Source organism: Gymnodraco acuticeps, unplaced genomic scaffold, assembly GCF_902827175.1.
Source record: "Gymnodraco acuticeps unplaced genomic scaffold, fGymAcu1.1, whole genome shotgun sequence".
Classification (NCBI taxonomy): Eukaryota; Metazoa; Chordata; class Actinopteri; order Perciformes; family Bathydraconidae; genus Gymnodraco; species Gymnodraco acuticeps.
Window position 1 is genome coordinate 71,197 of NW_022989855.1, and position 17,965 is coordinate 89,161.

The window sequence follows — 17,965 nt, forward strand, 5'->3', positions numbered from 1 at the left end:
TGAAAGGAAAATCTGTATCAGTCTATAAACCATATGGAAACATTTGATGAAAGTACGTAGGGAGCAGTCTCTAAAACAGTGTTAAGATTATAGAATTATAGTGTATTATTACAACATGCTGAAAAAGGGAATGTAGAGACAGGTATTGCTAGCCTACATGTCGAGATTTAACCCAACACAATTTGTGACAAAGGATGTATGAAAAACCTAAACACACACATAACAAATCTAGAAAGTACATATGTATACTTGCATGATGAAGCAAGTCAAATTGCCACTTTAATTCAGGTCTTGAATATACACATAATGATTCACTGGGATACATGTTTGCTGTTGCAGCACACATTCAAATAATACCTTGTTTATTATTCCATAAATGTAAGTGTTAGACGTTAAGTTACATTAACTGTTAATGTGCCTTTTTTAACCTTAGATATTGATACTGCAATTTATTTTCAAAGAAACGCAAAAATCAATTGCAGCCCTAAAATAAACCTAAATCAAAAGCATTGCCTTCATCCGTGAGATGATAAAGCATTGTGCATTTTGTTCCATTAGGTTCTGTGTGACCAAGACGAACAGCATGGTTGTAAAGTGATAGCAAAAAGGAATGAAACATTTCAGGTTCTCTTCATATAAAGCTAAATAAATGTACAGGCATGGCGTATACTTAGATTTATTATGAATACATACATTACAAATTAATGTGAGTTTAAAATTGCAGATTATAAAGGAAGGTAGAACAAAAACACAGAATATTCACTGAAATAAATATAAGATCGATTCGAGTAATTAAAATATAGAAACAAATATCATACAATAAAACATTACAGATATAAAATATAGTTAAAAAAATAATATGGACATCAAACAGTTGTAGCAACTCTGACAGGAGCTGGAGGGACAAATGTGGGGAGAGCCATCGATCTCTCAGAGGGAGTCTGAAACAACAAACACACAGGTTATCTACTATTAAGCAACACATATGGACCAGAAGCAGCATTTGTCTGCTTATGCATCTTTTATTAGAAGGTTTACCAGGTTGAATCTGTTGTAGTCAGGGGGAGACTTCAGCCCTCCTGTCAGCAGGATATGAGGAGTCGTTTCTGTTTGGGTTGTTATTGCCTGCGAGAGAAAAGAAAGACATTGAAACAACCGGCCGAGAGACAGGAGCAGTATTCATTGTATCATTAGCCCTTCATGATTCAAGATGAAACAGATTATTCTATCACATAATGATAGCATTATAAGGGTCTTGGGTGAGGAGCTCACAAACAACACAGAGCCATTAGAGAATTACAATAAATGACGTGGGATAAAACCAATAGGATCAAAACAAACATGATAGCAAGAATACACACCAAGTTGTTCAAACAAAGAAGAACTCCACACCCTACAACTTAAATATATGACATTCTATATATTATGCATGATAAGGAGTATGGCATTTATATACATAACTTAATGTGCCCTAAACTCCTCATTGGTAGTCTTTAATTATGTTTTATTACAATTATTCTAACCTTCTCAACTGCTCTGGACACTGGATATCTTATCTGCCGACCTACAACACAGAGGGAAGAAGGTCCAAATGTGATATTTCACCCCGTTTAAAAATGGATCGGCATTTTTTGCAAAGCCATCACCTACTTTTGTTCTTGTCTGAGTGGAAACAGAAGTAAATGGCGATGCCCAGCAGGACGATGAAGAGCAGACTGCAGGGGATTCCAGCTGCGATGCCCGCGATGGCAGCTCTACTCAGCCCTTCCCCTAGTATCACCATCACAACAAGTAGGCAATAAAAGGTACTATAGAAAGAAAACACACTAACTGATAATGAGCCATACCTGGACCAATTCTCTGGACCTCAGACGGCTCTCCTTCCGTCATAAGAGCTTTAGGGATGACTCGAAATCTGTACGTCAAGCTGGGATCGAGGAAAAAGATATCCACACTCCTGACAGAGCCAGGTTTCTGCTGGATGGTTTGAAAAACGTCTGCACTGCCTCTCTTCTGGGTGCCGCTACGACTTTTGTTCGGAAGGTATGGTCCTTTCATTTGGATGTCAAACCCTATGCACAAAGCACATGCAATTATGTTTTGTTTGATACTAGTATAAAGTTGATTCATCACAAAAGTGGTACCACATTACATGCCTTTTTAATGAGGAAAATTAAGGTGTTATTTGATGTACATATACAAATAGATAGGTACTTTATTGATCCCAATTTGGGAAATGTTTGCATTGCAGCAGCATAAAAGACACAAGTCAATAATAAGATAAATTAAGACACAATAAATAAAAACATATTTCAGAAATAGAAATAAAATAGCATTAAAAATAAACTAGCTGAGAGGGAGACGAAACAAATACTGACATTTGCTATTCGCAGCACTTTGTTCCTTTAATTATTTTTTCCCAAAACACAGCGGCTTCACACATTACACAATATTTACACCCCTATGCTCCATGTCTGTTTTCAACTGTGTGGAGTTCTGCTGAGATGTACACATTCAAAACAGGAAGGTTGGGTTTGTGTGTGTGCTGTTCAAAGATTTTCTTGTGAGAAAAAAATGAACCTGGCGAAGCGCTGCTTTACCTGTAACGACAGAGGTAGGCGGGACCTCCCAGGTCAACGTGACGATGGTGCCGTTGAGATTACGGAACAAACTGAAATCTGAGATGGATGGTCCTGGAAAGAGAGGGATTGTGAGCAAGGGGGCGATCAAGAGAGGGCACGAGAGAGGGGGGGATAACAAGACTAGAGGGCTTTGTTCGACAGGGTAAGAGCAATCTCAGGTATTCCTTAGCTCTGAGGGCCCGTTGTTTCTATTACTTTTGTAATGCAAGTGTTTCATATCAGAAGCTGAAGGTAACAGAATCCTTACGGTATTTTTTTTTAAAAACACACAAATTAGTGCGTGGCAGAAGACCGCACTATCAATATAACAATATAAACATTTGAACAACACCTTCATATCAAAAGCAATCATTTCCTATTTTTTTTATATTAACAATTAGTCTGTTGATTGTTTCCCTGTTTTAACAATTCAAAGGTTTGTCTGCAACATGCCAACAAGAGGTGCCCACAATGCATCTTAAGAGTCCTCAAGCCCAGGGTGACCTATTTAAATCTATGTATGTTTGGCAGTCAAACGCATATAGATTCCTTAAGAAATTACTTTTAATTTCAAAATAATTCTTATAATCTGAATTGTTACCGATTCATTTTACATTGATCAGGAAGATGATTGATTAACAATTTAATTCCTTTTCTGTATCTCTCATTTCCCCTTCAGAGTGTCAAATTACATATTCACTTATTAGCAGCACTTCAATGTTTTAGTTGTTCAATTTAGGGATACATTTTTGTATTTATATATTGACATATATTTAATATTTATTTATATATTCATGTTTAACCTTCTAAAAATGCCACCTAAAATTGTTTTTAACGTTTTACTTATAAAATAGTCAAATTAAATGAATATAATGAAGCAAAAATACAAGAACCTGAAAACTGCATGTCCTACAGTACTTCAGTAAGTATCTGGAGTTTTACCACAGCTTCATTTGACAGCAGCCACACTGCACCTTGTAAGTGAACTTCCCTCCTCTGGCTGCCCAGTGGGTTGCTGCAGGAGCAGGTGTAGTTCTGGAGGATGAAGTTGCTGACATTGTAATCCCGAATCTGGAGCTGTGTGGCATTGCTGCTGATCTGGTATGTTGTTCCCGCGGCGACGGTCTCGCTGCCTTGGGACCAGGACACCACAGCTTCAGGCGAGGCCTCACTCACACACTCGATGGTGACCACTATTTTTCCATCAGAGGAAACTCTGGTCATCACATAAGGCAGGAACTTCATTGGACTACCTGGGGAAGAAAATAATGTTGTTCTGGGCTGGCTACTACCTTCTCTAATGAACACACATAGTGTCATTTTTGTAAGAACCAAATACTGGCTTCTTTATCTGAAAATGTAAGACTTACTTGCAGTCACGCTGCACTGATTCTGTTCCACTGGGTGGTCTGCCATGCATGTGACAGTTTTCCCGTTGAGGTTATCTGAGGCGTTGAAGGTCAGGCTGAAGGTCTCCGCTCCGCTGCTGGTGTTGCTCAGTGTTGGGAAAGAAAGCACGGCCTGTGGGGTTCCCCCCGGCCACATACAGTAGTACTGCAGATTGACGTTATTTACCGACTGCACCGAGCACATCGGGTTGCCTGACGGTCTCTCTGTCCAAAGGAAAATACATTATTAAAATGAACCAGGCATTCAGTCAAATGTGGGTATAAACAGATGTTATTCAGACATGCATGCGGAGTCGGCGCCATGTATTTGCAGGAACTTAAAGTTGTCCTAATTATTGTAATTTCAGCCATCTTCTTTTACAGTAGGTGCAAAGATTGTAGACTGCAATCTCATAACTCTACTAAAGATATTAAAACACTATCCTTGAAGTATATATATATATAAAATTGTAATGTAGCGATATGTAAATTCAAAACAGAAAGTTTTGTTATTTTCAGAAATGTTGATACAAGTTGAAACAGTCCTTTAAAATGCTCACCAAAAAAGGTAAAATCATGCTTTAGACTTACCATAAACTTTTAAAATGATGTTCATTTGAAGCTTTTCTTTAGACTGCTCAGTGACCAGCGTGCACGTATAAGTGCCTGCTTGATTGGTCTGCACATTTGTTAGATTTAAGACTCCATTGAGTTGATCAGGAATCTGACTACCGAAGTCCCACTTGGCAGTCGGCAGTGGGAACCCTTCAGCTTTGCAGGAAACGCTCAGCGTATCTCCTGATAAATAGAAAGGCTGAGCTGGAAGAGCCTCCAGTATTGGCTTTTCTGGTCCATCTATAAACAGATCACATATAGAAAGAGGAGTCCCATGAGAAGGAGGGGATACTATCAAGGGACAGATCTATAAAGACATTTTATTAATCTTACACAGCACGGTGACGTTTATGTGAGTTGTCACACTGCTGAAGGGGTTCTTCAGGAACACCGTGTACCGTCCTGTGTCTCTTCGGTTTGGCCCGTGGATCACAAGGCTCCTCTCCTCCACTGTATACTGCGAGTTGGAATTGATTTCTATATCATTGAATAACCACATCTGTTGCTGGACCACTCCCTGCAGCATGTCGTACTGAAGGGTGAACAGTTTACGTCCCTCTATGGCAAATTCAGGCTGTGTCAGAAGAATCACACTCTGGATTCTTTCTGTAAAATAAAAAGATTTAGAAGAACAGTTGGGTGAAGTAATTAGAGCAGGTCAATGTGGTTGTACCCATTTTACTTTAAAATGCACAAAAGTACAAAGCACATTTAATTTAGATGGAAAAACTAGACTGAATTGTAAAGATAATAAATAGTGAAACTTTCTGAATGCCTGAAAGACTCCCAAAGTGCATTTTTGTTTTCCTTGAACACATAACACGGTTCATTACACAACCACCCATCAGCAGCCCTGGAGCTGGGAGGAATTGCTTTAGCAGAAGTAGCCGATTGAACCATCCCGCTGCCCATAAATATAGCAGTTACATTCAAAATAAAGGTTTAGTTAGGAAATGGGTGTGGTCCGAGCGAGGACTCTTCTAATTTAGGACCCTAGCAGGGGCGGCGGGTGCTGTAGGCTAGGGAAGGCTAAGCCTTCCCAAATATTTGTGTAACTGCATCCTGGTAAAATAAAAATATAATGTCTTTGACATTAGCACTGCTATGCAGCCACCTGTGCCCTGTACCACGAAGCCAGTTCAACAGACCCTGGATATGCTCGAGTTATTTTAACTAACCCTAACAAACGCGATCTCGCTAAACGGTCCTACGGCGCTGGTTTTCAACTCGGTAAATCAAGCCAGGGTTTCTCTCTCCAGCTGAGAACGCGTTCACGTGAAAGGGGCGGGGTTAGCTACATTTGACCAATCACAAACAGGGACTGATTGATTGATTGATTGAAAAGTTTATTAACAGCTTGTATATTGGGTACAGTACAGTACAGCTCAAAACATACAATTGTTAAGGGGATGCAGACCAGAGAAAGACTTTCGTCTTGTTTACATCAGGGTCCCCCAGGACAAGTGTACTGACCGCGCAACATCATACTTCATTAATGAAAAGTAAACTAATATTAGACAAATATGAACTTTAAACATCCATGATGACTTAAACATATAATCCAGGATACAAGCCACATAGTTGCACCTGCAAGGAGAATACAGAACAACTCGTTAAAAAAATAAACTACCGAGTGTTTGAAAGCGTACAACAGTTTTATGATACTGCCCCATCTAAAACACGAGGGGATCTGACTTTATTACATTTGAGTCGAGTGTTTCGTCAACTTAATGTGTTGCTTAAAATAATACGTCTGCATACAGTATATGTGACAATGTAACTAAGTGTTGCACGGCCAGATACGGCTCGAGAAGCTGACTCAGATAAGGAAATATTGTGATATCGATGTGTGATCGATGATCTGATTGATGATGTGATGTCAGTGTGATATGAATGATAAGTGCGACACGTCGGCGTCTTCTCTGCATACGGCAGTTTAAACTGCATTTCCTTTTTCCTGTAATATGACTTGATAGATTTAAACTCCGCACACTGAGCTCTGATCGGTCAGCAGGCGGTGCTTTCACTGAGTTGATCTCTTTTCTATAGACGCCGGAGGCGGGCAGCGTAAAATGAAAAAAAAGGTTATTTAGCCTTCCCAAACCTGAGCCTCACGCGCCGCCTATGGGCCCTAGCCTACATTAGCGGCCACTTTAGCTGGTTTGATCCCATCAAAATATGGTCTATAAAGAAAAAGTGTGAAAGTGTCAGACTGTAGAACATTCAGGTTAATAAATGTTTAAGCAGACATTAAATGCAAACCATAACGGCACACAATCATGTTTCTCACCAAATACTTCCAAAGTGAAAGAAGTCACGGATTTGGCCAGTCCAGATTTTGTCATTTCAAACGTGTAGTTACTGGTATATCCAGTAAGTGGCACATTGACAAAGGTAAGGGATCCCTTTGGCTCAATGTTCAGCACCTTCTTTCTGTCTTCGTCTATGTCTGGGGGGACATCAGAGCCAATAGTCCATGTGACGACAGGTAAGTCTCCCATGAGCCAGGTAACAGTTGGGTCATCGGCCCCGGTGAAGGACACAGCCAGAGTCACATTGCTGCCAGCTAAAGCATTCACCAGAGTAGGACCGACAGGAGAGACCACCAGCTGACTGGAAGCACCTGTATAATCAGTTAGAAGGAGGAAATATTCTAAATATTTATCTCTTCGTTCTCCAAATCCATGTTACAGTAGGCCTACATGCTATAAATACTGGAAAGTGAATATGGTATGTGTCTGTTCCTACTAAAGTAAGCACACATATCATGTGAAACCTTAACAAAATTAGCAACATGAGAACAATTTAAAGCTAATTTCCTCTGTGGCTCCTAATGACAACCTTATAGTCTAGGTAGGAACAAGCAGAGCAAACATGCTATTTAAATCCAGGAATCTTGTTTTAGGCTTACCTTGAAAAGAAAAGCTAAAAATGGCCAGAAGAACTGCGCATAATCTCCCAAATCCACCAAGCCACGCCATTTTAGTGAAACAGGACGACAGTCGAAGTTGTTTGTCTGTTTTGAGTTGATTTAAAGGTTATATTTCGCCACATGAAAAGCAAAGAAATGTCCTTGGTGTCTTGGACAACGAGACTGAACAGTGTGTGGTCTGCTGTAGCAGGGCGCGTGAGTGGCTCACCTGTGCTGAATCAAAGCCTTAATTGTGCACGTGAGGCCACGCCCCTCATCTAATTTAACATCATAGTTCCGACTTTAATTCTGTTTAGCTATAAGCCATTATTACTCTAATACAACGTGACACATGAAGAGACTGATGATTTATTTTTTCAGTTTGAGTATATATGTAAACATGTTAAGGTCTTCATGCTGGTACCTTTACCACAGCAGTCAATTTGAAAGCAGTGTGAGAAAGTAAACACGTTAAGCCTGTTTAGTGTCTAACATATGTTCGATGTTACACTAAATACGCACCTTATTTCTCCTCTGTGTACAAAGATCCGTTTTTAATCAACAGCCCATGTTTTGTGTTGTGTTTAATATATAAGAGTGTTCCTAAATGCAAGATGGCTAGCTGCAATACAACCTTGATATTTAAAATGAAATGGTCTACTTAGTCCTGCTTCCTTTCACATTTGAAATAAATATATGTTTTTAAATTTCAAAATAGTCCCACTGTTTTCATTTCACTTTTACCAAAAGCCATTAAATATAAAAATGTAAATAAGAATGACACAGGTTGTTGTTTTGGTCTGAATGAGAAATTAGATCATCAATTGTTTAACACCAGAATCAAATAATTGAAATGAAAATGACCTGAAATAATTGCTTTATTAAATTGTTGGAGCAGTTTTCTGAAGGTGATTTAACTTTATGTTCAGTCTGCTGTTTGTGCTGCTGGTGTTTTTAACTATTAGCATGCTATAAAAAGCCCTCAATATAGCACAGTATGATTCAACAGCAACATTATCATACCTTTATGAAAGTAGGATTTACTGCAGGATTTTGTTTAAGACTGAAACAATATGTGTACCAAAAGGATAACTAAGTATTGCTACATGACTGAACATAACATGCTGCAGAAATCGTTTTCCAGACAAATTATATTTATTTACCATGTTATAGAACAAGAACACCGTCTAAAAATGAATACACTAAATCCTCCTTTCTCACCACTCCAACATAAATCGTTCTTTCTTCACAATGTTACCTCCATTTAATCTCTTATACCTGTATACACGTCAAATTCACACCAACAAAAGTGCAACAAAAGAACAGTCACAGGTGTATTTAGATATGAAATAGACTGGCTGCTTTATTGTCATGGTAATGTTCTGTACAATCAACAGAATATTGAGGCGCTTATGGTTCAATTCAGATTCATGACCATCTTCCTTTGCTTATACTGAGACACACAGTCTTAATCCTGAAACCCTACAATCTCACACAAGCTTTACAAATCACCAGCAGGCATGACGCTAATCTTGAAAGGAATAATCATCTCGACATGTGTGGGTCCATATTTACAAATATCATTTACAGAAACTGCACCTCATAACATGCGTGACTACAGATTCACAAGATTAAACAGCAGAGTCAAGCAACTGTTGATGAAATGCATTGATCTGGTAGTGTAATAAAACAGCAGCATGAATTATACCGATAGACATTTCTGTGGTTCAATTATTGCATATAGACAGCTTGTCTTAAGTCAGATTCTGAGCCTGTGATACAGATGAGTTTAGACGTTAAAATGCACATAAAAGACAAGATCATTCTTGTGTGGTGGTCTGGGTGGGCTACAGACAGTGTTTCTCAGTACCTCCTTGCATATATCAGGAGTCACAATCTCAAACAGAGGGATTAGACTGATGCATAAACTAGTCCTCCGGTCGTGCCTGTGCAATTCAGTCCACTTATTCATTCAGAGCCCTGCAAGGAGAGAAGACAATGCAGATAGATAGTTAAAATCTTTTATTATTAGCTTAACTTCCGCTTCCACAGTACACAATATAGTCTTTGCCAGAGAAATTAATTAGGTTTACACGCTGAAGAGATGGTGATATAAAAGGATGTAACAATAATATTCCAAGCAGATAATTGTGTCTTTCCAAACCAGAGGTAACTTTACAGCATATGCACACACAAGCTGAAAATGTATCAAGTAAGTCCTAATAAAGAGGAAGATATAGGTTTATTAAGAATAATGATTTGTGCCCACTCAATTGATATAAATATTACAAACTCTTAATGTTACGATATATAGGAAGGATTCTCTCCAAAATGATCGAATCTATGTTTTTTGCCATAGCTAAAAAACTAAAAGCATGGTTAGAGCCATCTGATATCCTTTGCTGACATAAGAGCTGTGACAAATAGTTGATTCATTGTTTAGTTGATTAAGGGGAAATGAATCTGCACATTTTTCGATAATCCAAGCTTCTACATCGGCTTGGAGATTGAAACATCTCATTTCCTGTCATCTCTTTATTGGTAGCATCAGGTAAAAGGCATCAAATGCACCCCGTACTCTTTTTTAATGATCTATTAATCATGGAAGACATTTTCTAAGCTATTGTGAATTGTTTGTTACTGAATCTTGAGATCCTTGCTGAAGATGTGTGTTGATGGGTTTAGTAAGTTATAATGATCTAGTTCTTATGTCAGGCTCTACACTGGTAGATTCAGGGAAACTCACCCTTCTGCCAAGTAGTTCTCCCTGCTTATGCTCCCAAAGCCTCTATATCCTCCCTGCCTCCTTCAGTCTGGCAATCAGGTCGTCCACCGTCTCCACCTTAACCCCCGCCTCTCTTTGGGCAGGCTCGTCCACCCTCAACACCTCCAACCGTGACGTGATGTCCACCCCTAAGTCTGCAGGCTTCACGTTGGCTATCTTCTTCTTCTTGGCTTTCTGAAAGTAGGGAAACACAGGAGTGGGATTAAGAACAGATTCTGTACTATTTGTTTTTAAAAACGTACCTGTCAATCAAACTATGATGAATATTGAATGCTGAATAGAGTGGAGCCCTAAACTGAGCTCCAGGCGTTTTATAGTTTCTGAATAAAATACCAAGGTCATTCCTAAAAACAAGAATATGTGTGGCTTTGTTTCTGCCTCCTGCATTTCTGAACATATTGTCCGGCTACCTACCATGATATTGGGCAGGGTGGCATATCTGGGAGTGTTGAGTCGAAGGTCTGCAGTAATCACTGCTGGTGTGTTGATCTTAACAGTTTCCAGGCCACCATCAATTTCTCTCACTACTTTAATCTTGTCTCCTTCCATTGACAATTCTGATGCAAAAGTACCCTGTAATTATAAGGTAAAGCACAAATACATAACATTAAATACAAACAAAATCATTATTGCCAAAACAGGAACAGGAACATTTCTGACCATGCTTTGGAAAGAGCGAATACAAATAGTGTAAGAGAGCCACACTTGGATTGTAACTAATCCTGGGGATATGTGTCTTAAGAATTAACCAATTGACTATAAAATGTCAGGTAACAATTGTAATAATATCCGACATAAAAATCTAAATATAGGTAACTTTGGGGATTAGCTTGTTAAAATTTGATTACGACTATCTACCTATTGAGGCCTCACACAAAAAGCTTACACTGAGAGATAATGTATCAACAAAGAGCTCCATCTATTGGTCAGCCAGTGGAAATTGCCCTCCACTGTCCAAACAGCCTTTGACCTGCTGATCTGTGCAGGATCACTGTAGCTCTTACCGACTCAAACTAGTCTCCGCTTACTTCGATAGGGCAGTCTGTACAGGGGCATAGGCTGACGTCACCACTGCTGCATTACAAGAATTATTAACTGTGTTGATCTAATTTAGAGCAATCCCAAGTAACAGGCTGTTCTTAAGTTAAAACTCACCTGAGGCCAGTCCAATAAGGCTGCTGTCATCTGACCAGTCTGATTGCAGTCATCATCGATGGCCTACAGGAGCAACACAAGTCATTTCATTACAACAACATTGGTGTAGATGGTTTCATCACCGTATGAGAGCAGGAAGTGGTTTTTTTGTAATAACCTGTTTGCCGAGGATGACGAGCAGAGCATCCTCCTTCTTGGCCAGAGCAGCCATGATCTTAGAGACCTGCAGGGGTCCCAAATTCTCATAGTCTTTGCCAGTCACTTCCACGTGAATGCCACGGTCTGCTCCCATGGCAAGGGCAGTACGGATGGTCTCCTAAGAGAGGGGGGAAAGAAAAGAAAGAACTGGTTTGAATAGAGTTGAAATATTTAGGTTGTGCTGCTCCCCAATTAAAAAAGTTACCAGACACAATTACAATCACAATTACTTAAACACAATATGGTACTGTAGGTCCTCACATGTCTATAACATGTATCTAATAAATGCAACATTCACTTTTTTTTTAAATATCAGTAGTTAATTACAGTATGACTAACTTAACATTGTGGACTATAAATCCTGTATATATATATATATATATATATATATACATATTCTCAGTTTATATACTGTACATTAAATAATTTTTCTGTATTACAAAAAGTATAATATAAGCAAATATAGGACTGCATTTTGGTTTGGTGATATTTACATATGATTTACAATAATTGTGATGAGCCTATTTTTCTAAAGATAACTGAAATACAAAGAAATTAAACATTTAAATAAGCGTGTATATAAATCAAACTGCCTAATTATGCTAAATGTATGATGATTTTAAAGTAGTACCCTCTAATTGTTTATAATGTATTAGTACTTGTGAAATGATATCCATTCTACAGCATGATTCGGCTAAACCATTATGAAAGATAGAGCAAAAGAAAACGATTAAACAGTGGAACTACTATAAATTACTCCTCTAAAGTAGTTCCATCTCACCCACCATTGCTTGCTGTGGCCCGCAGCTGACCACCACAACCTCCTTAATAAGCTTCTTCTCCTTCATCTTGACCGCCTCCTCAACAGCGATCTCACAGAAGGGGTTCATTGAGTGCTTAACTCCATCCGTCACCACGCAACTGTTGTCGGGCTTCACACGAATCTGAGAGGGGAACAAGACCGCAGGACAGAGTCAGGGTGCTAGAAGACAAACAATCCAGATAACCTGGATTCAGGGGCAAACTGTCAGACATAAAGACAGAGACTCACACAGGAAGAAAGCACAATGTCTAAACAGGCAAGACATGGTAAATGAAAGTGAATACATTTGCCTGAGGGTATTAAACATGGAATCTGGATAAAGGTCTGCTGTTTCATTAGTAGGACAGAAGTATATGGACATTCAAACAAAGTATGTGAATGTTCATTTGCAGCTAGAACAGGAATCTGGATGAAGGGTTTTAATCCTATTCTGTGATAATAGCAATAGAGAGGTCTGGCGATGAGGCTTAGCTAACAGCTCACGTTTCACCTGATACCGAAGGCATTTGATCTGGTTAAGGTCAGGCCTTTGTGCCGGCCCATATAACTTCTTCCACCTCTAACTGGAAGAAAAAAAAATCCAGTATTACCGAAATACCGGTTACTGGTGGCTACGGTATACCGTACCAAAATCAGATCCGATACTTTAAAATATACTTTATATAAGATAAAAAAAAATTAATTTAATTTTAAAAGTGAGTCCGTGGCCCGTGATGGCGGGTGTTATAAATTAGATTGCATAATCGTTTTTCTTCATATTTTATGTATTTTTCATTGTTTGTTCAATACTAGAAAGGTAAGTCCCACAAATGAACTGTGATGGGATTTGCTTTTCTCTCACCGGTGAAGGTAAATGTTGATTTTAAAGATGAGATTTGTTTGTTTGTGCAATGCCGAGATCTCATGACCTTTATTCTATTATTTATTTGTTCTCTAGTCGAATCTCAGGTTTAACATTAATTATAACGGTCTGTTTGCATTGACAATATGTGCTATTCACGCGGCACACCTGATGGCGGGTAATATTGATAAGATATTAAGATAAGATATTCCATAATCGGTTTTCTTCATATTTTGTATGTATCTTTCATTGTTTGTTCAGTACTAAAAGGTCCAAGAAGTCCCATAATTGAATTTAATATTCATTTGACATGTTAACTATATCGTAAAGCGCTTCATGGGAGTAATTGTGGGATGATACATTTTCAAAGTATCACGATATGTATCGGTTGAGTATCGGTATCGTTCAGTGGTATCGGTATCATAAAAAAGTCAACGATATGCATCCCTAGTGTGGACCACCAGACAGTGCATGCTGTGTATGTTCTGTGTCTATTGGCATTGGGCTTCAGCTTTAAGATGTCCCAGAAACCGATTCAAGGGACCTGGCTAAAATCACTGAAAAACAGCTACTGAACATAGAAGAACACAGAAATATTTGTATGGCCATATAACAAACCTGTATCATTTAACTTTATGTTATAAACATATGCAGAATAACAGTTACAAATACATGTATTTGAGCTAAATTGACCTAGTCAAGTATTTGAAACATAAGGGTGGGAGCATAACAATGAATAATTCACAACAATAAATGATGAGACATCGCAAATCATATGCTGATTCTAGATGACTTTTATATCTGAATGAAAACATACATTCAACATATTCCCCCCCCCCCAAAAAAACTTTTAAAAGAAGCAACTTTCCTAACTCAATGTATTTTAATCATCTGACTGATAACCAGAGAGCAGAGGGGAGAGAAGTGAGTATTGAACACTGACACTGCACATGTGCATGAAACAGCTGCAAATACATTTTATGATGTGCTCAATCTGAGTGCCAGTATCATTGCTGAAAATGTGAAATGATATTGACCTTACAATGATTATGTGACTTCAACATTGTCTTGCAGACTTAAGACGGGGGGGAGCTGATCTAAGAACTAGAAGGACATGCCACATCTCCATGTCCTATTATTTAACCTTTATTTGTCTCACTTAGTCTGGCTTTGTGTTGTGAAATTGACTTGTATCCGGCATTTGCTTTGCTAAATCTCCTTTTAACTGTGCTTTATTAAAGCAAAAAGTATTATTATGTTGTTATTATGCAGGTTATCTGTCAAGAACGTCAATAGTTATGTTACTTAAGCTATGATAATGTGCCACAGCCAGCTGGTATCAGGAGGCTAACATTAGCTACACATAAAGTCAACTGAATGAGTACAAAAAAAGAGTCTTTCAAACGTTAATACGCCCGTCGAGACATCAACACGATATTACCTTAACGGCGTAGTCAATGACTCGCTTAACTCCAACGAGGACACGTCCAGACATTATTGCTGAAACGTTTATCAATGCAGAAGTAGACAGCTAAAGAAACAGTGTCACCGCAGTGAACCTTCACCCAAGGAGTAGAGGTCGGACATATTTTAGGGTGACACCAGAGTGGAACGCCTCCCGTTCCAGCCAACAGGAAACGGACAAGAGTAACCAATCTCTACGCGGATTCGCTAAAAAGTCGCTTAAAGCCGTTGTTAAATGAAACAATAAGTCACCAAGTACATTGATGGTTTTTGTCAAATAAATTGAATTTAGGATGTTTGGAGAACGTCTTAAATCCACATTAATTCCCATGATCTACTATCGTTATTGTTTCCATTACTGAAACTGTGGTGTGGTGCTCCTCATATATTTGTCGTAAATAGGAGCCAAATAAGAAACGTTCCGGATAATGTGTGGCAAAGTTCACCGAGGTAGTGATGTAACGAGGGTTAAGCGATGTTTCATCTATTTATTCATCAATTGTGTTGGGGGCTCTGAATGGAATTTGAGACACAGACAAAAAACGATCAAATATAGTTATTCTGATAGGGAAAACATTAATATTCAAAGCCTAATCAATAGCTAATCTTGATATAAGTTTTTTAATATTCCTAAAATGAAAGAAATATATGTATTGTGTCCGTTTAAAATACAAACCTCGAAAAGCCCTTGTTCCATTGATATTTTTTTATGTTTAATCTTTATTTTAATGTAATGCTCGATGTTGAGCCAGACAATTAGGCAGCTTATTGATGTCTTTTATACATACATATGTATCCCCTGTGTGTCAGGGAACCCACAAAGTGTCAGAAAACAAAACCCTCTCTCTTTTCCTCCGTACCCAAATCTCTAAAAACTGGGGTACAACAACAGTCTATGGGTACAACGGAGCTGATCCAGATTTGCGTCCGATATGACGTAGGCCTAATATCGGAAATGTGGACCTACGGCACTATCAGAAACGTTGCCATCAGAAACAATGCCCGATTGTTTTGGACGTAATCGACGTAATATGGTCTTTGTTTACATTAGCAAGCATCGCTAACACTCAGAGCTAACCTGTACTGGTGAGAGTGGGTGTTTCTCAATAGAGAACCGCAGTGATGCGTCCTAAAACCCGGCAGTAAGTTAGCATTTTTACCACGTCCGGTTCATTCGATAAAAAGCAATGCAATTTCTCCATAGGATTTTGGAAAATAGCTCCAAATAAGGTCTGTGTTTGACACAAATTGAAGAGACAGATCACGTTTTGTTCTACGACATTAAATACATCAGCAGTGACCCCGCTGGTGATTTTTGAAGAGTTTACGTGTCTGAAAAACGATGGTTGTTAATAACATTTGGCTGAATAGGACTACAGAAGTTGTCCAGGCCGTTTTACGTCATTACACCGAACACGTAAAACACTCCCGCTAAGTTTGTTTGCCCTATTCTGCTTGAAAGCAAGTACCTGCCTGCTGCAAACTGTTCAAACAAACGCTTCAACTTGTACTATTTAGAATCTGTATGTTTGAATATGGATCTTAAGTTGGCGAGGCGTTGAAGCAGCAACCCTGCTGTAGTTCGTTTATAGCATAACGTTAGCATTTTGCTTCTGGCGACTACATTTATGATTCGAAAATTATAAAAGTAGGATAGACATGTGGATATTATCCGGCTGAACAAAACGTGATCCGTCTCTTAAATGTGTGTCAACCACAGACCTTATTTCGAGCTATTTTCCAAAATCCTATGGAGAAATTGCATTGCGTTTTTGACAAAGGAACCGGAAGGACTTTACTTCCGGGTTTTAGGATGCGTCACTGCGGTTCTCTGGCCGTTTCTCAATCTCGAGGAAACTGGATTCCAAGCCAATATTTCAAGGATGCTACGTCATCGAGTGCCGCAGAAGGACTGTTCCAATCTCCAGCATACTTGGAATTCCACTGAGGCCGCGTCCTTGGTTTGGGGGTAATTTCGAGGCTGCACATGGGTAGACTTCACCTCCTTAAAATCCCCACAATGCTTTGCGCGCGGACCAATTTCCCCAAATCTGTGGCGGAAAATGTAAGGCGGGGCCTCTCATATTACTCACACCTGCACACTTGCTAGCCTGTTCCACTCTTTGTTTTCCGAATGCCAGGAAGAATTATTGCCTAGCTTCTGAAGCAAGTGACTCGGAAGACATGTGCTACCAAGCAAGCATCCTCGCGATTGAGAAACGGCCTCTATGTCGAGTAAAGCTGCTCCAGAGCCACTATTTCAAGCATACTACGTAATCGAGTGCTGCCAAAGGACTGTTCCAGTGTCCAGCATACTTGGAATTCAACCGAGCCCGGCGTACTTCGTAACGAGACATTTCGAGGCTGCACATGTGTAGACTCCGCGGTCTTCAAATCCCCACAATGCTTTGCGCACGGACCAATTTCCCCAAATCTGTGGCGGAAAATGTAAGGCGGGGCCTCTCATATGACACACACCTGCACACTTGCTCCTGTTCCACTCTTTGTTTTCCGAATGCCAGGAAGTATTCTTGCCTCGCTTCTGAAGCAAGTGACTCGGAAGACACGTGCTACCAAGCAAGCGTACTCGACATTGAGAAACACCCAGAATGTGTAAAAAAGCAGGAAATAATAAAAGGAACTCACCTTATGGTAAACCTGCAAGAGAAAAAGCATTTGAGCTCCATACTGTTTCAGAAATAATCCTTGATGTGGTTTGGAACATGATATGGCATTTTCACACGGCAGAATATAGCAGTATCTGCCGGTAGAATTCTGAGCAGGCATTAGCTCCTACTCCTCTTTTCTTTTTTTTCAAGCCAAGGACCCCGAACCTGCAGTTCTTTAACAGGGCTGAAATAGAGGGATATGAGGGATGTCTAAAATGTATGATCTGTTTGGAATTTTTAGCAAAACACATCATACACATGTTTTTATATATTTGTACATATCTGAGACCCATAATATAGGCCTAAAATAGTATAATAGGAGACCTTTAAATATACTGTTAAACATGTGTATACTCTCAGATCAGTAAATGGTGATTCACAACACATTATTATTATTACAATATTTATTATACTGCATTTTACCTGTACCATTATGTCTGAAGCACTATTTTATTACACTATAGTTATGTTGTATATTGTTATGGCCTAAGTGCA

The 17,965-nt window shown here is 39.0% G+C and overlaps 2 protein-coding genes across 2 annotated transcripts; both read right to left on the reverse strand.

Moving 5' to 3' along the window:
* Positions 1 to 259: 259 nt before the first annotated feature.
* Positions 260 to 7,734, reverse strand: vsig10l (V-set and immunoglobulin domain containing 10 like). The gene is made up of 12 exons (XM_034240063.1): positions 7,536 to 7,734; positions 6,915 to 7,247; positions 4,958 to 5,230; positions 4,601 to 4,864; positions 3,992 to 4,234; positions 3,596 to 3,874; positions 2,601 to 2,693; positions 1,848 to 2,072; positions 1,651 to 1,770; positions 1,524 to 1,564; positions 1,039 to 1,125; positions 260 to 941 (listed from the first exon to the last, which is right to left on the reverse strand). The coding sequence occupies exons 1-12, from the start codon at positions 7,603 to 7,605 to the stop codon at positions 867 to 869; spliced, it is 2,103 nt and encodes a 700-aa protein (XP_034095954.1). The 5' UTR covers positions 7,606 to 7,734; the 3' UTR covers positions 260 to 866.
* A 937-nt stretch (positions 7,735 to 8,671) lies between these two features.
* On the reverse strand, positions 8,672 to 14,935 carry etfb (electron transfer flavoprotein subunit beta). The gene is made up of 7 exons (XM_034239803.1): positions 14,779 to 14,935; positions 12,459 to 12,617; positions 11,633 to 11,791; positions 11,476 to 11,538; positions 10,735 to 10,893; positions 10,282 to 10,494; positions 8,672 to 9,515 (listed from the first exon to the last, which is right to left on the reverse strand). The coding sequence occupies exons 1-6, from the start codon at positions 14,830 to 14,832 to the stop codon at positions 10,324 to 10,326; spliced, it is 765 nt and encodes a 254-aa protein (XP_034095694.1). The 5' UTR covers positions 14,833 to 14,935; the 3' UTR covers positions 8,672 to 9,515; positions 10,282 to 10,323.
* Positions 14,936 to 17,965: the final 3,030 nt, after the last annotated feature.